The sequence below is a fragment of the Diabrotica virgifera genome, chromosome 2, assembly GCF_917563875.1.
Source record: "Diabrotica virgifera virgifera chromosome 2, PGI_DIABVI_V3a".
Taxonomy (NCBI): Eukaryota; Metazoa; Arthropoda; class Insecta; order Coleoptera; family Chrysomelidae; genus Diabrotica; species Diabrotica virgifera.
Window position 1 is genome coordinate 33,520,975 of NC_065444.1, and position 22,527 is coordinate 33,543,501.

Sequence of the window (22,527 nt, forward strand, 5' to 3'; positions counted from 1 at the left end):
GCTAAACTCATCCATGTAACCAGTAGATGCTAAAATAGTTTCCGATATGTCCACTATTACAGTAACACCGCGAACTTTTAAACTCATTTGCTGCAAAATCACGTTTTTGGACATATCGGGTTTTGCCTTAACAACACAGATTTAATGTACGTGTTTGGCCAGCGGTTTATATAGGTTAAAATATATTTTTTTTTTTTGGTAAAAAGAGCAGAATACTAATGATGCCTTTTTTCATTTTAGATGTGTATATTTCTTAATTTTCCCTTAAATACATTTTTATTATTTATTAGTGAATAAAAAAACCGTACTTTTCAAAACAAATTAAATAAATCTCCTTTTCCTAAAGTATCTAATTAAATAGTTTGAACTAACCTTATAAATGCCATCTACCAGTTTAATAAGTTCTTCTGTCTCCATTTTGTTGCCTTAAATCGAACTTAATACATAACAATTCACTGAGCAAACACTAAGAATCACTTTAATTGTATTTGATCCTTTCTACTAGACTGTTGTTTCGAAAGAGTGAAGAACAAACTTGGCTGCTTTTAGAATTGTTAGCACAGCGCTCGCTTAATCAACAGTGTCTGTCTACTTTTGAAATTGTCAATTTGAGCGAAGGCGAAACGGCAGCACTCCTGATTCCGGAACAATTAACAGATTCTGAAACAAAAAAGAAATAGCTTGTTACATTCGATAGTTTTAATTAGAGAACATGTTTAATTGAACAATTTAGATTAAAGGCCAGTTTGTAGAGGCTCGAAATAATTGGAGTTCCAGATTCATTTCAACTTTGAAACGTTGTTTTAGCATTTCACATTTATTATTTTATTGAGCACCAATTTATATTTCAATAAAACAAATGTAAGGTATATGAAACCTTTAATTTTTTATATTGAAAAATATAAGCTAATAGAGGTTTTCTTAGTTTAAAACAAGGTTAAAATTTGACGTTGTATGCGCCCCGTATCAGGTTTTTACCAGACAACAAAGACAACACGACATTTTTTGTTCAAAATATCGACAAAAACGGTACGTAAGTCTAAGCAAAGTTAAGAAATTTAGGAAGATGACTTTTGTCAAAACAGGTATGGTCCTTTTAATGAGCATTTTTCAGTGCGTCACAAATGATAGAATAAAAGGTAAGTCCGTGATAATACACATTTATAACATTTATTCTAATATGACATTTTAGTTAAATTTGACAGTTGTCACATTATATCTGCAATTTGGCATAAAAACAAATCTATTGTCTTTATTGCATTTATCAAATGGTATTTTCTTTGATTTGTATAGTCTTATATAGTGTACAGATTATATTCGTAGATATATTATATAATTTGTAAATAATTTTTTTTTTCGATTATAGCGCCATCTATCGACAACTAGAATAAATGTTATAAATGTCTGTAATAACCGACCTGCCTTTTTCTTTCACATACCATTTATTGCATTAGAAAGAAATCGAAAAACTGTGACGCACTGAAAGATGCTCATGAGAAAAAGAATAATCCACGAAATTGCAATAGGTACTCCCAATAAAGTGTATCGCAAAAATGGGTTCATTCTTTTTAGATCTCAAACCTAGACAAGCTATTATAATAAGTGATCCGCACGGTATTCACATCCACATTCAAAATGTAGAAAAACATGCTTATTTGTGGATAAATAGGGCATTCCAACATGCTGTCAAAATTAAATCAATATGGCGGCTGGGAGGCAAACATACATGTTATTCTGTCAGTTCTTAATGTGTTTTTAGATAATTTTAGTTACCTTTCTTTGTAATTTTGTTTTATACAATGATTAATTTAACATTTTCACTGGAAGAATAATTAATTTAAGAAGATAATATGTTCCATTTCTGTTGTGTTTTGAAGTGAGGAATGCGAGGCAATCATGATAAAATTCAGTTTAATCGGTAGCATCAGTACTACATTTTAAGCATAAAACAACTAAATAAGTTATCGCCTGACAGACAAAAACAATGGATAAATGATATAAACGTCCAATAAAAATGCTGAACAACTAACAATGTCCATGTTACTTACGCTTAGAAAACTTAGATTAACTCAGACCCCTTGAGGGAAAGTGGACCTATACCTATTATTTATTTTGCAAATGGTTTGCTTGTACCTAATAGTAATATCTTTATTATCTACCAAAAACTTTCGAAAATATTCACTCATGTTTATTTATTCACTGCTTAAAATTAAATAAAATCGTTTAAGTACTTCTGTAACTAAAACTACACAACATCTACAACAAAATGATCGGAAAATGCAACTAAAAAACTGTTAAAATAGTAAAAACTTAAGAAACAATATGGTACAAATATAAATAAATACAATGTTTGACAGTTTGTTTCCCAGCGGTTTCATAAACGTTAAAGTCTTGGAATGTCCTATGCCCTGATATTTTTCTTTCAATTGTCTGTTGCCAGTATGCATGTATGTCAGTATGTGAACGTTCGCGCACTTATACATCAGAGAATTTAGGAAAAAATGGAAAGGAAAACACCTATCGACTTACATATTTTTGCATTATTTTGGAGTTAACGTTAGAAAAAGGTCTACAATAGAAAAATACAGAAAGTGCAAAAATATATCAAAATCATTATACTAAGGGCCAGATTTTGTTACTCCGGGGTTTTGGGGTAGCTGTACTTGAATACGTCATCAGATCCGACACCTGGAGTATCTGGTGCCCAGGGTCACTGCTCAGGCATGTCATCTTCTGGAGTTTCTACGTTTTTCGTTTTGGGCGCTAAATCGATACAAGCCGATTACTCAGGCTTATTTGGGATGTATAATCATGAATATGCCATCAGAACCAACCCCCGGCGTACCTGATGCCCGGAGTCCCTGCCAAGGTACATCATCTTTCTAAGTTTTCGGCCCTTAATGATGCAAACAGATTACTCGGGGGTTTTTGGGGTCCGTAAACATGAATATACCATCAGAACCAACCTCCGGGACACCTGATGTCCAGGATCACTGGTAAGGCACGTCATCTTCTGGAGTTTCGAGGGTTTTTGGCACTCAATTGATGCACACAGATTACTCGGGGGAAACCAACCCTTATATTGTGACCAGTATGACTGCTATGCCCGAGTACAATTTAGTTTGAATTTATATTTGGGTCAATTTAGTGTCAGTAAGCCTCGAAATTGGACACAAGGTGCTTCGGCAGTGGGTTCTGATCGCTTATTCGTATTCAGTAACTACAAAAACCCCCCAAGTACTCTGTTTAAATTAATTTTGCATTGTATTGACTTATACATTTCTGAAAATACCCACCTTACACAGTCTTTAATCCTCGTATCATACAAAACCGCTCTAAATTTTCAGTATTTATTAATACCCGTAATTGCCAACTATTCTGTTACGAGTCTTAATCGAATTAACGCAATATCGGTAGGGGCATCATTGCACAATTTTAATTAAACATGTATGTCCTGATAAGTGAGTTACATCAATATTGCAACTGTAATGAGTTCCCTTTATTGAATATAAATAATAATTGTGTTCACGTTACTAATTCTCAACGGAACTGTTTAGGCAATACGTAAAGTATCCTTAACAATAGTAACCTATACTTATTGTACGGTTATAGAGTATATTCCCATAGGTAAGCTGGTTAAGAGTAGATAACGATTTTTCATATGTAATTTAAAGTATTATCTGCATAAATGGCACAAAGAATATTTGCTACGAGAGGTATATGGTTCAAAATGCATACAGTATCACGACTAATAAGTTATGTTCACATACATGTAGAGTACTTACAGTTTTATTCCTTGATGACGTGTCACATCAGAGCTCTGATTGAATTCCATAATCCATTTGGTTCATTTGTAAGGCACTCACTAATACGCTAAATAAATCATCGTCGATAATACTGAGCAGATTGAATTATCTGAGCGGTATAAAACGATAGCAAAAAAAGCCGGTAAAATGCGGCCTTTTTACGAATAGCGGGAGCGTCGATAGATTAGAGATGATTCTCGTTAGGAAGCTTTTGACGATCTGCCCCGGCGAGGGGTTCAAATGCGAGTCTCAACAATAACCTGGAGTTTCCAGAAAGGTTACATAAATACTACTTGAATTTTAAGTAATCAGTAGTACAGGGGCGTAACTAATTATTTTAGTGAGCCGTGTATAATATATTTATTGTACATATTGCCGGGGGCGACAGGCGAGAGAGATGGCCTATATCACCTCGAAGAGAGGGGATTGGCAAAGATGTGCACAACGATAAGAAATGTTTGAAGAAATTAGAGTTTATATACACAAGGGGTAACAACGATAAAATGGAGGAAAACGATAAGTTTTCCCCCTAGGGATAGATTTTAATCTTCCAGGGGAATCACAGCGATTTTCGTAATACCACGAAGAAAATCACCGTGAGTAGTGTGAATCTTGACAGTACGAACTAGACCATCCTTACCAGGCAATACATCTATTACCCTGGCAGTTGGCCATAAGAGTGGAGGAGTACCATCCTCCTTCAACAGAACCAAATCCCCGATCTTGACAGGGTCAGTAGGGTCGGTCCATTTATTTCTTTGCTGCAGGAGGCAAAGATAGTCTTTTTTCCACAATTTCCAAAATTGCTGTTGAATTTTACTAATACGCTGAAAAAGATTCAACCTATTTTCAGGTATCTCTGAAACACTTGGTTCAGGGGGCGCGGTTAAACTTCTTTGAACTAAGAAGTGAGCTGGAGATAGGAAAGCGAAGTCATTGGCGTCAGACGACATCCTAGTGATGGGTCTCGAATTTAGAATAGCCTCGATTTGGCATAATACTGTGTTAAACACTTCAAAGGTGAAGTGGGAATTTCCTATAATTCGATAGAGGTGATACTTCACACTCTTTATTCCTACCTCATGGAGGCCGAATTGATGGGGGTTGCGGGGAACACCCATCTTGAAAGTTATGGAGTTTTGAGTACAGAATTCCTTAATCTGTTCCGAATTATTTTGATTTAAGAAAAAATCATAGAATTCGCGCATTTCATTTTTTGCCCCATGGAAATTTGTGGCATTGTCGCTCCAAATAATACTGGGCGTGGATCTTCTGGCAATAAACCTTTTCAGAGTAAGAATATAGGCTTCTGCGCTTAATCCTGTGACGAGTTCGATATGAACACATTTAGTGCTCATGCAAATGAAATAGGCTACGTATGCTTTGTAAAGCGGTGCCTTCCTCAAATGTGAGGACTTAATTAAGAAGAACCCCCCATAGTCCACTGAGACGACTTGGAAGGGTCTAGTGGGGAGTACACGATCGGGATGCATATCTGCCATCTGTTGAACAGAATTGGGTGTCATGAATCGGAAACAGTTTACACACTTACGAATTAAGCGTTTAATCTGTCTTAATCCGTCAATTGGCCAGTACTTCATTTTGACATACGAAAGTACTGTTTGCGCGCCTGAATGTAATAACTTATGATGAGCTTGAGTCAAGATTAGTTCTACAACTCGACATTTAGAAGGAAGTAGAATGGGGTGTTTTTGATTATACGATATGGGGGCGTGTCGGAGACGTCCTCCCACACGAATCAGCCCATCATTATGTTGTAGGAAGGGGTTGAGTTTACGAATGGCTTTATTGGTCACGAGTTTAGCATTTTTCAATTCAAGAATCTCTTTTTTAAAGTAGATACTTTGGATATACCTGATGATCGCGTGATCAGCGATCTCCATTTCGGGTGGCGTCAATATATCCGTATCTCGTGGAGAGTTATTTATTTTCTTTTTAATATTACTGATGAATCTAAAAAGATAAGCGACAATTCTTTGAATTTTACGAAAAGAAGAAGATTTAGCGAATAGATTTTCAAAGGTGTCGTTGAGTTCGTGATTTGTTGCTATGTTTGAGACAACTAACTTCCTTAATTCAGGAAGATCATCCTGAAAATGAGGAATTTGATGAAGAGAAAAATCGATGGGATTGTCTCTAATAAAGCTAGGTCCGCATAACCAGTCTTCGGTGGTCTGGGGATTATCAAAGACATTTATCCCTCTGGAAGCGGGGTCAGCGATGTTTTCGTGACTTCTGACGAAATGGAAATCACAAGGAAAAGTTTCCAACAAGGAATTGACCTTTTGAATTCTGTTTTGTACAAAAATGTTCCAAATGTGTTTTTTAGAAAGTATCCAAGACAAGGCAATTGTAGAGTCAGCAAAGAGATGAGATGAAGATATACTCAAATTTTTCTTGAAGATGTGAAAAAGTCTATGAGCCAGAGTGACTCCCAACACTATTCCACAAAGTTCCAATTTGGGGATGGTGAGTTTATTTTTTAGCGGAGAAATTTTGTTTTTAGAAGCGATAAGCCGCGACGATACAGAAAAGTCTGAGTATGTCGCTTTGAGATACACACAAGTGCTGTATATTTTTTCCGATGCGTCGGTGAAAATAATTAATTGAACATCAACAACTTTCTTTTGTAAAAGTAAGCATCGAGGTACCTTGACCTCTTCTATAGTTTTGAATGTCGATAAGAGGTTTTGCCAATTTTTCATAATGATGGGTGAGTCAATGGGTTGATCCCAGTCCAGTTTCTGGGACCATATTTCCTGTATCAAGAGCTTAGCGTTCACAAGGACAGGGGATAACCATCCTAGCGGGTCATACAAAGTAGCAATGTAGGAGAGAATAGTACGTTTAGTAACAACATTAGCCAATTTGAAGATAGGAGTTTTAAACGAAAAGTGGTCGCGTTCTGAATCCCAGAATATGCCTAAGACTTTATCAGATCCCGTGAAGTTAAGACTGACTTCAGAGACGGGATTTAAATTGTGTTGAGACAGAAATTCTGAAGAACTGCAGTTCCACTTGTGGAGGAGGAAACCATGGGTTTCTAGCAAAGAAGTTAATTGTTCGAAAAGACAACTTAATTCATGAAGACTGTCAGCACCGCTGATCAGGTCATCCATATAGATAGATTCTTGCAGAACACTAGTAGCAAGTTCGTGGGTATGTTTGTTGTTGTCAGCGATGTGCTTGATAACTCTTTGAGCGATAAATGGGCTACTTGGGAGCCCGAAGGGTAATCTTTGAAATTGATAGCACCGTAAAGGCTGCTGAATATTGTCCCTAAAGAGAAAATTTAACAGAAATGTTTCAGTGGGACAAATGGCGATTTGTAGGAACATAGCCTTGATGTCGCCTACTAGTGCGAATTTAAACTGACGAAACTTAGCGAGAATGTCAAAAAGTTCATGTTGGACGACATAACCTTTGTCTATGACGTCACTGAGGGAGATTCCCGTAGACGATTTATTGTTTGGATCGAAAACTATACGAGTGGAAGTAGTAGAGTTGGATTTGAAAACGGGAAAGTGAGGGAGAAAGTAATTAGGTTTACCTGAGTCATTTAGCATTTTTAACGGCACTTGAATTATTTGTCCGTTATTGAGATATTCCGATATAATGTCCTGATATTTTTCCAATAAATCAGGGTTGAGTTGAAAACGTTTCTCGAGACTGAGAAAACGTCTTTTTGCCGAGAGAAACGAATTTCCCATGTCTATATCTTCGATAGGGAGTTTGAGATTGAGTGTGGACTCATATCGTCCATTGGGGAGAACATTAACATGTTTTACAAAATTAATTTCAGCGGGGTGATCATTAATGAGATCGGTGTTCTGAGGAGCGGCTTCTTCCAGCTCCCAGAATTTTTGTAAATGATCGGATAGTTCCTCGTTGGACACTACCGGCTCATTTACGGCGGAAGGAGTGTTATGAGAACAACAAGTAACGAGAGAGTTTGAATAAAATTCCAAAGCCTTTTTAGTATTTTTCGACTTAAGAGCAAAGTCTGGAACTGACCCTGATATCGTGTACCCGAGTAGAGTGCGTTGAAGAACGGGAAGACCTTTTCCCAAACGAATTATTTCAGGTTGAATGATATCGTTATACAGGTCTGCACCGAGCAGGATACCAATTGGGGATGTTACATGGAACATCGGATCACCTAATGGTATCTCTGAGGGTATGTTTAGTTTGCTCGCCGAAATAGAAATTTGAGGAAGCGGATTTGTTATCTTTGGGAGTACAGAGCACGAGATGTCAAAAGGAACGTCGTTAGCGACAGCGAAAATTGTTGTATCTACAATAGATTGAGACGAGGATGAGGTGGAGTTAATTCCATTGATCCGTAATTTTCCATCTCTAGTGGTGAGTGACAGTTCCTTTACGAGGTCAGCACTAATAAATGAAACCTGTGAGGCCGAGTCTAAAAGTGCCTTTGCGAAGACCCTCTTGCCGCTAGGAGCGACAAGATAGACCTGGAGTGTGCTTAATAACACCAAATGATTATCAAGCGAGGCTGCAGATAGAGCCATTGAATGTGGAGTCGAATTTTGAAGATTAACTTCCGTTTCAGGAGCTCTAACATGTGAGGGCCCCTGTTGTGAATTACCCTGTGTATGGGAGTTATTTGAGATAGCGGTTTTATTATGATTATTTGAGTTGTGTTGGCCAACAGCCGCGGAAGGGTTACTATGACCCGTTTTGTCGAAATGGAGCAACGTGTGATGACGAGATTTACAAACTATGCAAGAGAATTTGGATTTACACTGATCGAGCATGTGAGACCCAAGACAATTAATACAAAATTTATTTTGTTTGACAAAACTAAAACGTTCTTTAGAATTCAACTGCTTGAACTGAGGACAAGAGTAGATCGAGTGAGAGTCGTTGCAATAGGAACATTTCTTAGGACCTAAGCGAGGCGAAAGGTTACTGGTAGAAGTGTCTGAGGCTAGGTGTAAAGAGTGTCTGGAAGTAGTAGTCGATTTTGGTTTTGATTGAGATTGAATATTCTCAAGATGAACAACGCGTGTCTCGATTTCCCCTAGAAAATGGACAAAATCAGGGGTAGCTTGGCTACCACCGGATTGGAACTCAAGAGCCCTAATGGTAGGTGCGTCGAGTTTCTGAGTAGCGATATGTATGAGAAGTAAATGCAAGAGATCTGAAGGGGGCCTATTCAAGTTCAATAGGGCCTTGAAATTATTTGACATGACCGTATGAAAATTTCTTAATTGTGAGTGATTTGCGTTTCCAGAAATAGGAGGCGCATCAAGAATTTGAGAGATGAGAGTTTTGATAAGCGATTTAGAGTTGGCGTACCTTTGTGTCAGGTTATCCCGGGCTATTTTGTAATTGTCACCTGTGAGTGGGATATGCTCGAGAAGCGTCAAAGGCTCGGAAGTTAGAAAACTTTTGAGGTAAATGAGTTTTTCCAGATCACTTAATGTAGTATCAGATCCTATTATTGTATCAAAGGTCTCAATGAATGAATTGTATTCAGTAACTAAGCCACTAAATGGTTTTAACTGAATACGAGGGAGGTTTACTGTTCGTTGCCTAGCCATAGACTGTGAGGTTAGAGAAGAATTAGGGTCAAATTGGAGGGAGGGGGTAGCAGTCACATTAGAACTTTCAATGACCTCTAACCTTTCTTCCAATAGAGAAATTGTATCCAAATATTTATCAAAAACCACAGAGGAATCAGTAGAGGGGGTAGGTTCCTCGGGGATCGTCTCCAGCACATTTTGAGCATCGCGGAAAAGTTCGTAAGAATGTTTGAGTTGTGAAATTATTTCACGAATTTTATATTTGTTTAGAGAATTAAGAGTTGTGGGAACCGAATCAGCCAACTTGGTTATATCAAGTTTTGCGGTGAGCCTCTGTCGGTTATATTTTGATCGGTCAGCCATGTTGCGAGAATGTGAGATTAGATAGATTATTTGCAAATGTCTAAACCTATAAATCGATGCGAAAATGAGAGAATATGTACAATATATTATATATTACACGTTTAATAGTGTGAGATTGGCTTAATAGTATCACCCTGTATGAGCGCAGATTAGTATATGAAATGCAAAACTATAAAATTTCAAAATATATGCAATTTTCCAAAATGGGTATTTTTCAGCAAGTGTGAGACACCCTTAACAAGTATTTAAATTAATTAAATTGAAGGAAAAAACAATTATTTATTTTCTATAGTTTTCTAGAAGTGTAAAATGAGCTTAAGCGAAGCTAAATGTAGCAAAAACTTACAATTTATGCAAGAAAACAAAATTATTTTTAATAATTTTTGTAACCTGTGAACCAGGCTTAATCGGATTCAAAATTATAAATTTAATTTAAATCAAAAGGTTGAACAAACAATGTTAAAATTATAACACCCGTACTATCAGCCAAGAAATGAGTACACTTTTTGTATACTATAAACAGAAAAATATATTTACGAAAATAAAATAATGTAATATATGCAAATATTTTTTCATACAAACAAAACGACTCCTTTATTTGAACAAAGCAAGTAGTTTCTGAAATTGCACGTGTAGACCGGGCTTAACAACCTACCAGCTATTGTAGAGACGTGCTGGGTTAAATACTGAGAATTTGAGTGCAGAAAGAGAGGAATATTTTATTTTTGTGCCGGGGCGGCGTGGCTTGGAAATTTCCAAATGCAACAGAAAGACACTATAAATGAAAAACCGTTATTCTCAGAATAGAGATTATCAAAATATGCAAATACGAAGGACCTTGAGGATTTAATTAATAAATAATTAATATGATACGGCTCGATGGAACAGAAATGTTTAGGCAATACGTAAAGTATCCTTAACAATAGTAACCTATACTTATTGTACGGTTATAGAGTATATTCCCATAGGTAAGCTGGTTAAGAGTAGATAACGATTTTTCATATGTAATTTAAAGTATTATCTGCATAAATGGCACAAAGAATATTTGCTACGAGAGGTATATGGTTCAAAATGCATACAGTATCACGACTAATAAGTTATGTTCACATACATGTAGAGTACTTACAGTTTTATTCCTTGATGACGTGTCACATCAGAGCTCTGATTGAATTCCATAATCCATTTGGTTCATTTGTAAGGCACTCACTAATACGCTAAATAAATCATCGTCGATAATACTGAGCAGATTGAATTATCTGAGCGGTATAAAACGATAGCAAAAAAAGCCGGTAAAATGCGGCCTTTTTACGAATAGCGGGAGCGTCGATAGATTAGAGATGATTCTCGTTAGGAAGCTTTTGACGATCTGCCCCGGCGAGGGGTTCAAATGCGAGTCTCAACAATAACCTGGAGTTTCCAGAAAGGTTACATAAATACTACTTGAATTTTAAGTAATCAGTAGTACAGGGGCGTAACTAATTATTTTAGTGAGCCGTGTATAATATATTTATTGTACAGGAACTTTGGTTTGAAAACTGATTAACATTTGGTCTGTAAACTTTTAATTAAAAATAATCAGCTAATTTTATTAGTATAGCTTCGAATATTCTACATAATCAAAAACCCAAATTTTGACTATTTTAAGTGTTATGTTTATATGGGATTAGCCACAGTTTGATTGTAATGGCCATTGCATTATACAAATAAAGATTAAATATAATTTTGTAAAAAGCTGTACATAATCGCCAATTGTTATTGTTTAAGGTTATGTCATATCACAGTTAAACAAAACCGAGGTTTAAATGTACTTGCCTTGATGGTTGAAGCTAACAGGTAATATCATAAGGCATAATCTTATGTGTTTCTATGTATAGCGTCTGATAGAGACATGTGTTCTACATTTTCTTGTCCTCTATTGTTGCTATGCTCTTGCTATTCACATCTTCTTTAAGTATTGGCAATCAAAGTCTATCGAAAAAGCACTTTCTAATGTTATGAAAATGAAAAAGGTCCTATGTAGCAAATATTTAACATTAGCTCTTAAAGTACCCCTAACAAAATGTTACGTATATACTGTACTATAATATGGAGTGGAATCATGGACGTTAAATCTACAGACAATGAGACGACGTAACGCCTCTGAAATGTAGACCTTTATAGAAGAATTATGAGGGTTTCCTGGGTAGATAGAGTTACGAATAATGAAGTACTGAGAAGATTATGTAAAAAAAAGAAAATTGAATTTCTAAAGAACAATTAAAGAAATAAAGCTACAGTATCTCGGACATGTGATGCCGGGCGAGAAGTATGGCATCCTGCGACTCATAATGAAAGGAAATATAGAGAGCAGAAGAAGCATCGAAAGAAGACGAATTTCTTGGCTGAAGAACCTGAGAGAATGGCTTGGATGCAGCTGAAAACAACTATTTAGACCTAGTGCCTCTAAAATAAAAATAGCTATGATGATTGCCAACCCCCGTAGCGGAGATGGCACCTGAAGAAGAACAAGAAGAACCAAAGTCTCTTGCATTCTGCTGATGTATTTGCTACACATTTTTCTCCATTTAATAGTATGAGGGCTGCTTCTTTGGTTTTTCTCTTTTTCATGTCTGTTTTCTTCACGATCATTGATGATTTCCACTGTGGTCTGTGTTCATTGTCCCAGGCATATTTGCATATCTGTAATTTGTCGAAATCCCTGTTTTTTTTTGTATGTTTCATACTCGTTTATCCTGACGCTTTTTGGTCTTGCAGTCTTTCCCACATAGAAATTGTTGCATTCACAGGGTATTTTCTAGGTGCAGTTCTTTGACCTCTCCTGTATGTTGTTGGGTTTGGTTTTGGACAGGATAGGTCTGAGTGTATTGGTTGTTTTAAATGTTGTTGGGTGTTGTACGTATTTCCTATTCTTTTTAAATTTTCCGATAAACCCTTTAATATGGTTTTGATGTCATCTTTGAGTTCCTTTTTTTGGGTGTAGCTGGACTGCTTATCTTGTTTTGTTGTTTCCTTTTTATATCTTGCAAAATTCCTTGTTTATAAATGACAATGGGTAGTCGTTTTTTTTTTAAACCATTGTTGGCAGATTTTTTTCTTCTTGAAATAACTTTTCATTGGAACAGGTGTTTTGGACTCTATAGTATAATGGTTTGATAATTCCTATTTTGATGTTGACTTTGCGATTTGAGTGGAAATTTAAATATCTGTTGGTGTGGGCTGGCTTTCTGTAAACTTTGGTTACATATCTTCTAACTTCTTACGTGATCAGTACATTCAAAAAAGGAAGTGAATTGTTTTGTTGTTTTTCCATGGTGAATTTTATGGTGAATTCCATGGTAAATGTCAGTCAGAAATTTGTCCAGTGTTTCTGGTCCGTGAGGACAAATGGAAAACACATCATCTACATAATATCTCCACAATACTGTGGGTTGTTTGCCTTATTTGTGTACAATATTCTGTTCGAAATACTCTACAAATATATCAGCTAATAATGGCAGCAATATATTTATTTTACAGCAGGTTCTCAACCTGTTGTCGGTTTAATTCAATATAGCAAGCCAGACGATTTTTAAAACTTTTACCTTTTTAAAACCATTCCATAAAACCACGCCTTTCAATTTTCATCTTCTGGGATAAACATATTTTGTAGGTATTGACTCAACATAAACACATAGTGAGGTGGAGCACCATCTTGTTGCAGATATAAACAATCATAACATTACTTTTGTATTGAAAACTTTAGGTCATTTTGATTGTTAAACTTTTTTCCATCATTATGTCTTCAAACTCTTCATCATCATTCTCTCTTTGCCTTATCCGTATGCGGGGTCGGCTTCCCTAATTGCATTTCTCCACACAATTCTATCTTGGGTCATATCAATGTTAATCCCCTTTATCAACATATCCTGCCCTATCGTCTCCCCCCAGGTCTTCTTTGGTCTTCCTCTCCTACTCCTTTCCGGAATCTGCACTTCAGCTATTCTTCGTATTGGGTGATTAACGTCTCGACGTTGAACATGACCAAACCATCTTAGCCTATGCTTTCTCATTTTGGCATCAATTGGTGCCACACCTAAACTTCCCCTAATTTCATTTCTAATTTTATCCTTCTTTGTCATTCCACTCATCCATCTAAGCATTCTCATTTCCGTCACATGCATTCGTTGTTCCTCTTTTTTTTCACTGCCCAACATTCAGTTCCGTACATCAAAGCCGGTCTTATGGTTGTTTTATAGAATTTTCCCTTCAGCTTCATTGGAATTTTTCTGTCACACAACACACCACTCGCTTCTTACCACTTCATCCATCTAGCCCTAATTCTGCTGCATGCATCTCCATCTATTTCTCCATTACTCTGTTATACCGATCCTAGGTACTTGAATCTATTGCTTTTCACAATCACTTTACCATCCAAAGATACCATTTTATTTGTATTAACTTCTTCTTTAAATGAACATTCCAAATACTCTGTTTTTGTCCTACTGAGTTTTAAACCTTTTTCCTCCAGAGCTTGTCTCCACTATTCCAGTTTTTGTTCTAAGTCTCTTTCACTATTTCCTATTAACACTACATCATCAGCATACATTAGGCACCATGGAATGCTACCCTGTAGTTTCGCTGTTATCTGGTCCAAAACTAATGAGAATAAATAAGGACTAAGCATCGAGCCTTGGTGCAGTCCTACTTTCACATGAAATTTATCAGTCTCTCCCACACCTGTCCTAACACTATTCGTTACTCCCTCATACATATCTCTCACAATCTTTACATATTCGCCAGGGAGTCCTTTCTTATTGAGTGCCCACCACAGAATCTCTCGAGGAACTCTATCATATGCTTTCTCAAGGTCAATGAATACCATATGAGCGTTGGTCTCTTTATTCCTGTATTTTTTCATCAGTTGCCTTACAGTTGTCTTCAAACTCTTCACTTCTATCGAAATCATCATATAACTACTCTTGAACTATTCTTATTTTATATGGATGAAATTTATTTTCACGTAAAATTAAGGATGTCGGTTTAGATACGGTTATCTAGCACTCAAGTGTGGATCGTATTCTAACAAGACAGAAACATCTAAAAATTTGTTTTCAGTTGATGCCTTATTAAATTATGGAATTTAAATATAGAGGTATTACATGAAAAGTAATCAGTGTTTCTTGAGGACTTTAAAAAAATCAGGACGTATACATGGTTATCCATTTGAAATAAGGAATTAACTATTTTTAATGCGAAATAAGCCACAATTTTACTAAAAAAATGATTTTATTAACGTTTCGACGTCCAAATCGCATGCGACGTCCAGAAAAACGGAACATCCCACCACAATGTAAATACCACCACAACATCGGACGCGTCACAAGACCTTTGCCCACCAATATCTATAAAAATCGTGCATGTTGTTTCTGAGATAATAATTGAAGCGTTCCGTACTCTTTACACTTTTTAAAGGAAATATTTGAGATGAATATTTAATAGGTACAGCCCAAAACAAGCACAAACTTTAAACAAAAATGAAAATTATATTGGTATAATATTGTTGACGTAATGTTCATGCTCAACATTAATCATCAACTTAAATTTGTTTTATAGCAAATCCTAATTTATTATGTGTTGTTTTATAAGCAATCATCATTGGCAAACCCAAGGTGCTGTATTACCTTCACTTTCTAACAAATGAAACACCACTAAATATCATTGTTGGATGTTCATTAAGAGTTTTTTCGGAGAAAAGGTCAAACATGTGTCATGTAATGATCGTTTTAATAGAATACAATGAAATATTCAATATCGATAAATTAATGGAATTGCTCAACAATTTGTATTATGTGAACAGTTTTAGAAATCCACGCCTATATGTTAATATCATTTGTTTTGTATAACAAAGAATCCGTTAAAAATATTAGATAGGGTTAACATGAGTAAAGTAACCTTCCTTGCTCGTCAATGCAAGGTGGAATGTCGTTGCCAGTGTTGTATCTATAAGCATTTCATTTCATCAGCATAACATTTCATTTTTATAACCATACATAAAACAGGTAATTCTATTTCTAGAAACAAATAGAACCTATGAAAAGTGTTATCACACTGTTGAACCTGACACAACAAAAATATATTTGGTACAGTTAAATTTAAATAATAAAGTGTTCCCAGGACAAATTTTTTTACCACTACTTCCTTACTAACGGGACTTTTAATTTCTAAATTGGAAAAAAAAGTTTTTTAAATATTTAACAAAAAAAAACTATTATATTTATGGTTATAATTTTTTACAGCCTGTTAAGAAGTTTTGGGGTACCTATACCAAATTTTATTAATAGTTTATTTTTTACCACTACAGAGGCAGTCTCCGAAGGGATGCTTTTTTGATTTGGGAAACACTTTTCTGCCTTCCTGTAACAACTTTTTTTTTATTTAAATTTATGGGTCTCGGCTGATCAACTTTTTTAAAATTCCATGATTTCGAAAAAAAAAACGCTACTCCACTACTACTACTCCAGCTATTGCGGGTGTATGCTAGGTGTACTTACTGTCTATTATAGTAAAAGCTGTAAATGATCTGTCAAAGCTTTTTTCCTAGTTCTGTCCCCTTTTGATGTATCGCTGCTCCTTTTATTGGCTTGACAATACGTTGGAGGTTACAATCCATTACTAGATTTTAATTTTTGCCGAGGAACTAGGTCATTTAGATTGTTTCCTGCAGTAAACTCACTACCTTTAAATTTTCTTTTACTATTATGTTTATTAAGTTGCGTTCTCTTACCTGTAGTACCTTTTAGATAACTAATAGATCCAGGCATTTTTCCGATTTTCAAAAGAATTACTTTCGATAACGAGGAAAACAACGAAACAATTAGAATAATTGAAATAAAAATATAATAAACAATATCCTAAATCTAAGACTTTTCGTTAATAAACTGCTTTCTGGCTGCATCACGTATCTCCGGATTTTACAATATCGACGATATCACAGAGACGACGAAAATAGGAGAAAGCAGATAGAGGACACTTAGGCCACGCATTTACCTTCTCTTTGTCTAGGAAAAGGACCGAAAGACAGTTTCTAAATACTCAGAACTGAGTAAAAATGATTCACTGAGGAGGCATGAGGATGCTGAAGTAGCTATATGGAGATGGTAGTCCAACTCTGAACCGAATATAAACAAAAACTGCCTTTATCTTTTCCATTTTTACTCAGTTTTGAGTATTTAGAAACTGTCTTTCGGTCCTTTTCCTAGACAAAGAGAAGGTAAATGCGTGGCCCAAGTGTCCTGTATATGCTTTCTCCTATTTTCGTCGTCTCTGTGATTATATATTGTAAATTCCGGAGATACAGGATGCAGCCAGAAAGCAGTTTATTAACGAAAAGTCTTAGATTTAAAATATTGTTTATTATATTTTTATTTTGATTTCAATTATTCTAATTGTTTAAAAAGTAGTAAAATTTGTATCTAGGGCTTTTCGTTGTTTTCCTCGTAATACGAGAGATGTCGCTAGATTGCGTCTCAAAAGGTGGAATCATTGTATCGCGATGGTTTCCCTTAAATAGGCAGATTGTTTATGTTCCTTTCAGAGTTGTGACTGCATAGCTTTACTGAGAAGGCATGGTGAGGAGATGATGGTCCAACTCTGAACCGAATATAAACAAAAACTGCCTTTATCTTTTACTTTCGATAAATTTTAATAATATGTGCTCACTTTATAAATTTTAAAAAGCAACTGTCGAGTTGTAGGTGCACAGATGAGGTATATCGCGCGGTTTTGTATACAAACGAGTTCTAGCTCAGGTAGTTACCGTTATAAAACAGCTATAACATGACTTTTTCTGCTCTGTATTGTACATACTCCATCCAATTCTCCACGCCCATTGCTTTAAGGTCTTCTGTTATATTATTTCCCCAGCGGCGTCAAAGTCGTTTACGTGGTCTTCTAGTTGGGATTTCTTCACATACTAGTATTGCTATTGTTTCGTTATAATATCTTCTGAGATGCCTGCCAATAGGGGTCTTCTCAACTTTATTTCTTTTATTATGTCGGCGTCTGAATATAGTTCTTTCAGTTTTTTGTTAGTCATCATAATATGGTCCTGTTGTCCCAACAAGCCAACAACCGACGATATATTTTTCATAAGAAAAAAATTAAAGTTGCAGCTTTTGTAGCACTTAAAGCTAAGTAGTAAAATTGTTTTTGTCATTGTCCATAATTTTATAATTATAAATAAGTTACACATCTTGAAGGCACGTTCGTTTTTATTGGTTTAAAGTTTTATCAAACAATATTTTAGCTTTACTCACACACCTTCCAAAAAACAATACATTCAGCAGCTATTCGTTAATGGTATGACTAGTAGCTAGTAGCACAGTCATTTCCAAAATTATTGATCTACCAATAACATGTAAGAACCTAAACTAACTAGTCTTACTGATCTTAGGCCAGAGCACGCAAAATAGAATTCTATTTTGCTGACGTCACAAAATAGAATTTCATAATGGGAGAATCAACGGTTGCTAGGCAACGTGACGTCACTAAAATAGAATTCTATTTTGCGTGCTCCCACAGCAGGGGAATGAAAAACTGTCCCGAATTAATTTGACTAATAGCAGGTTTTTGGTGCTATTACTTTGTATTCGATTTGGACGAATCACATTGGTAGTAACTCCTTTTGTAGTAATTTTCTTTAAATAGGAAATTAGATATTTTTGTCAATTTGGGCGCTAGACGTCACACTACAATAAAACAAAACAATATAATATTTGCTGAAATTACAGCCAATATCGATATATATGTATGCCGATATATCGAAAGTTGAATATCCATATGAAAATATAGAATCGTTGCCGTTCGTAAATAAAACTAGTTTTTACTGATAAAAACTAGGGATATAGAATATTCTTACCTGTTTTATAAGATTGCGTGAATCTGTCTTCATTAAATTGGAGATCAAGTTAATTGGCATTCTAATGTTGATTATATTATAAAATAGTCGAGATCTCATTAAAGTTACTCTTACCTTATTGGGTTTGTAGATTATTATTATCTTATTAATTACGTTATATCATTCTACTTGTCTGTGGTAGATTGATATGACGCGTCCATAAAAAGGTTTAGGTCTGGATCCCGCGTATGAAAAAAAAGTTGATTATTAATAAGCTGAAAATTATTTGTTGATATCTTAAGGGTGTCTAGTCGGACAAACTTTGATATATGGGAACACTGGAACAGGGGAAGTTTTAATTGTGGAACAGGTTAAAAATTTGGAACGGTCAGACCACGAAAACGGCACATGTATTTTGTCCGACATATCAGATTTAAACTCTTCGAACAGAGATTAAACTCTCATGCAAAAATCAGACTGCTATTTATCACCAAATGGGCGTTTTAATGAGTAAAACATGTAGAATATGTCAAATGACAGGAATTATGACAGGTGATAAATAGCAGTCTGATTTTTGCATGAGAGTTTAATCTCTGTTCGGAGAGTTTACGTCTGTTCTGTCGGACAAAATAAATGTGCCGTTTTCGTGGTGTGACCGTTCCAAATTTTTATGTGTTACACACATAAAATTCCCTACCTAGAAGGTCTTGTCAATATTCGTCCAATGTCATATTTCAGTCTGTCAGTTTAAAGCCAAGATGAAGACTACACTATAGTCTCATTACATTTTTATATTCTTTTAACATCGACTTATTATCGACATTGTTGTAGCCGAAATGGCATAATTCTTGTAATACTAAGGTCTTTTGACCTAACTATGTAGCTAGTTCCAACTACTTTGGATCTAAAGTAAGTAACCACATATTTTAATTTTTCCTAACTTTCTAACAGTCACAATTTCAACTTGGCATTTTTATACAGTGGTTTGCTTATTTTTGGTTTTAACCTGATGATGGACTGATTGGTCCGAAAACGTTTGTGTTTTTTGTACTATAGATGTACCCACTTCAATCCAATTTGGATCTTTTTAGATAAAAATTTTAATAAATTTATATACCATCTACCTACAAGTGAAGTTTTACTTCCTTAGTAAGATTTTTATTATGGTATACAGCCAATGAGAGGAATCTTTTCCTTTATATTTCAAGAAAATATACTTGATCATAGAGTTAAATAAAATTATTTGATCATACAGCTTATATCAATATAAATTTTTTGTAGCAAAGCTTCTGCAGTGGCGTTGTATTAATTTTTCTCAATAGTAATATATCTGAATCACTTAAGATATGCTGATGATGTATTAATAACAGAAGGAAGTGAAGAATTACAAAGAATAATGGAAAAACTAGATAGAGAATCGACAAAGATAGGACTGAAGATGAATTACAGTAAAACAAAAAACCGTGAACAATCAACAAGAAGAACTAATAATTACAGTGATAAAAACAAGAATAGAACAAGTAAAAGTATATAAATATCTAGGACAAATCACTAGATTAAATAAAGAAAATCAGACCGAAGAAATAAAGAGAAGAATAAGATTAACCTGGGCATCATTCGGAAAACTGTCTTATATTCTAAAGAAGAGAAAATACCCGCAATACCTAAAAACAAGAGTCTTCAATCAATAATATACTCCCTATTCTAATATATGGCTCTCAGACGTGGACGTTTACAAAAGAAAATATGGAAAAATAGCAAAGACAGAAAGATCCATAGAAAGGCAAATGCTGAACATGAAACTATCAGACAGAAAAAAAAAACGAATGGATCCGTAGCAAAACAAAAGTGAAAGATATCTCTACCCAAGTAGCAAAGCTTAAATGGAAGTTCGCCGGACACCCTACGGCAGAAGGATGAAAGATGGACTATGATGATTATACATTGGAGACCGTGGAACCACAAACGAAAAAGGGGAAGGCCACATATGCGATGGTCAGATAACCTGAAGAAACAGACTGGGTCAAAATGGATGCAAATTGCCCAAGATAGAGAGGCATGGAAGAAGGAAGAGGAGGCCTATATCCAAGGATGGATGTTTAGGGCTGATTAGATAGAATATGCTGAGGCGAGCGTTACAGAAGTAGCACCACAAAACACGAAATAGCGGTTTGTGGTTCACTGTTCCAGTAAAGAGTTGGAAGAGTACATTTACGCGACAAGGTGAGTCCGTTATACATGTAAACTTTTTTAATTTTATTAAAATCTAAAAGGAAATAATAAATCGAAATAAATAGATATTATGTAACAAAAGTACTTTACCCAATTATAAAAATATTATTTAAATTTTAAAAATACAGAAAACATAATATGAAGATTTGCGCTAGTGTACAGTGCCGCCTACTGTGCCACTTTTTTATACGTATATGTATCTAAACTTCACCTTGGTGTAGATCTGCATAATATAGGTAGTTTTATTTATTGTAGGAAATGATATTTGATGTTTATCTGTAAGAAAGTTGTCCCACTCACTCCTACGAATTATAAACATTTTTCAGCAAGAGCCGGTGAGAGGCATGACCTCAACACGATTACCTATGCCTACAAATCGTACAGTAATCATTTTCAATAAACATTAAACTATCCCAAACAGGTTATATTTATAGAATCTTTCACTGGTTTAAATTTATTGGACACTGTTCTAAGCGCAGCAGTAGCCTAGTTTTATGTAAGGTAGGTATAAGTGTCTTATTTCATTTTGATTTATAATCAAGATCAATTACATCAAGTATAAACGTTTAAGGAGATTTCTAATTTTTTGTAGACTGAAAAGATTATTGAGTCGTTGATTGGTTAACTGATTAATCATTGTAATGATATATGCACGACATGTGATAAGTTTACTGTAAAAAACTTCAGTTTCCAATAATTGGTTTTCATCGGTTAAAGTGCATTCTACCGTTCTACCGTATAGTCTTTGAAAATGGATGTCCGCCTTATTTTTTTCATGCTGATGATATTAAATTGTTTCGAATAACTTAGAAGCCATCTGACTGTGTTCGATTGCAGGATGCATTATCATGGTTGCAGAACTATTGTTCTTATCACAAATAAAATTAAATTTGAATCCCTCTACAGTAGGAAAAATGCAAGAATACCCACGAACGAACTATAAAACATGCTGTATTTTCCTGTCACCGTGTCACACAAAAAATTGGCCAGCGCAAGTACATGTAATGATTATTGTTACATGTACTTGCACTGGACAATTTTCTTTATGACACGGTGACAGGAAAATACAACGTGTTTTATATGTTCGTTCATGGGTATTCTTTCATTTTTCCAACTGTAACTGTAATGTATAATCTTTTTGCAAAACTTTTCATAAAATTGATTTTTCTTATAATATGTTACTTGACACTCATATAAAAAAAGTATCTAGTTATAAAGATCTTGGTGTTATATTTTAGTTTGATTTATCTTTTGGGGAGCATGTTGAATATTTCTCTGCTAAAGCACAAAAGCAGCTTGGATTTGTTAAGAGACATTCATCTGATTTTAATAACTCGCCGACATTGAAGTTGCTGTTTAATTATCTGATTAGGTCACATTTAGAATTAATACTGTTCTGTTGTTTGGTCACCTTACACTTTGGTTCATACTCAAATACTTCAGAGAGTTCAGCGTTGGTTCCTCATGTATTGTTCTTCCACAGGTTATCACAGATCATTCTTACACAGGTATCCTTTTGTTAACTGATTACTGTTCTTTGTCTTGTAGAGAGATATTAAATTTTCTGTTTGTATTTAAACTATTTAAAAACCTAATGGATTGTCCTGAATTCCTTTAACATTTAACGAACTATGTTACACCTAGATCTCTTAGAACTTATTCCACTTTTGCTTTATAAGCACAC

At 35.1% G+C, this 22,527-nt stretch overlaps 1 protein-coding gene across 1 annotated transcript in view; it reads right to left on the reverse strand.

Annotated features, from left to right (window-relative positions):
- The window catches only part of LOC114327276 (uncharacterized), a 758,694-nt gene that overhangs the window by 668,503 nt on the left and 67,664 nt on the right, over positions 1-22,527 (reverse strand). The window contains exon 2 of the mRNA XM_050643570.1: positions 373-660. Coding sequence (XP_050499527.1) covers positions 373-417 — 45 coding nt within the window. The 5' untranslated portion in view covers positions 418-660. The remainder of the gene's footprint in view (positions 1-372; positions 661-22,527) is intronic.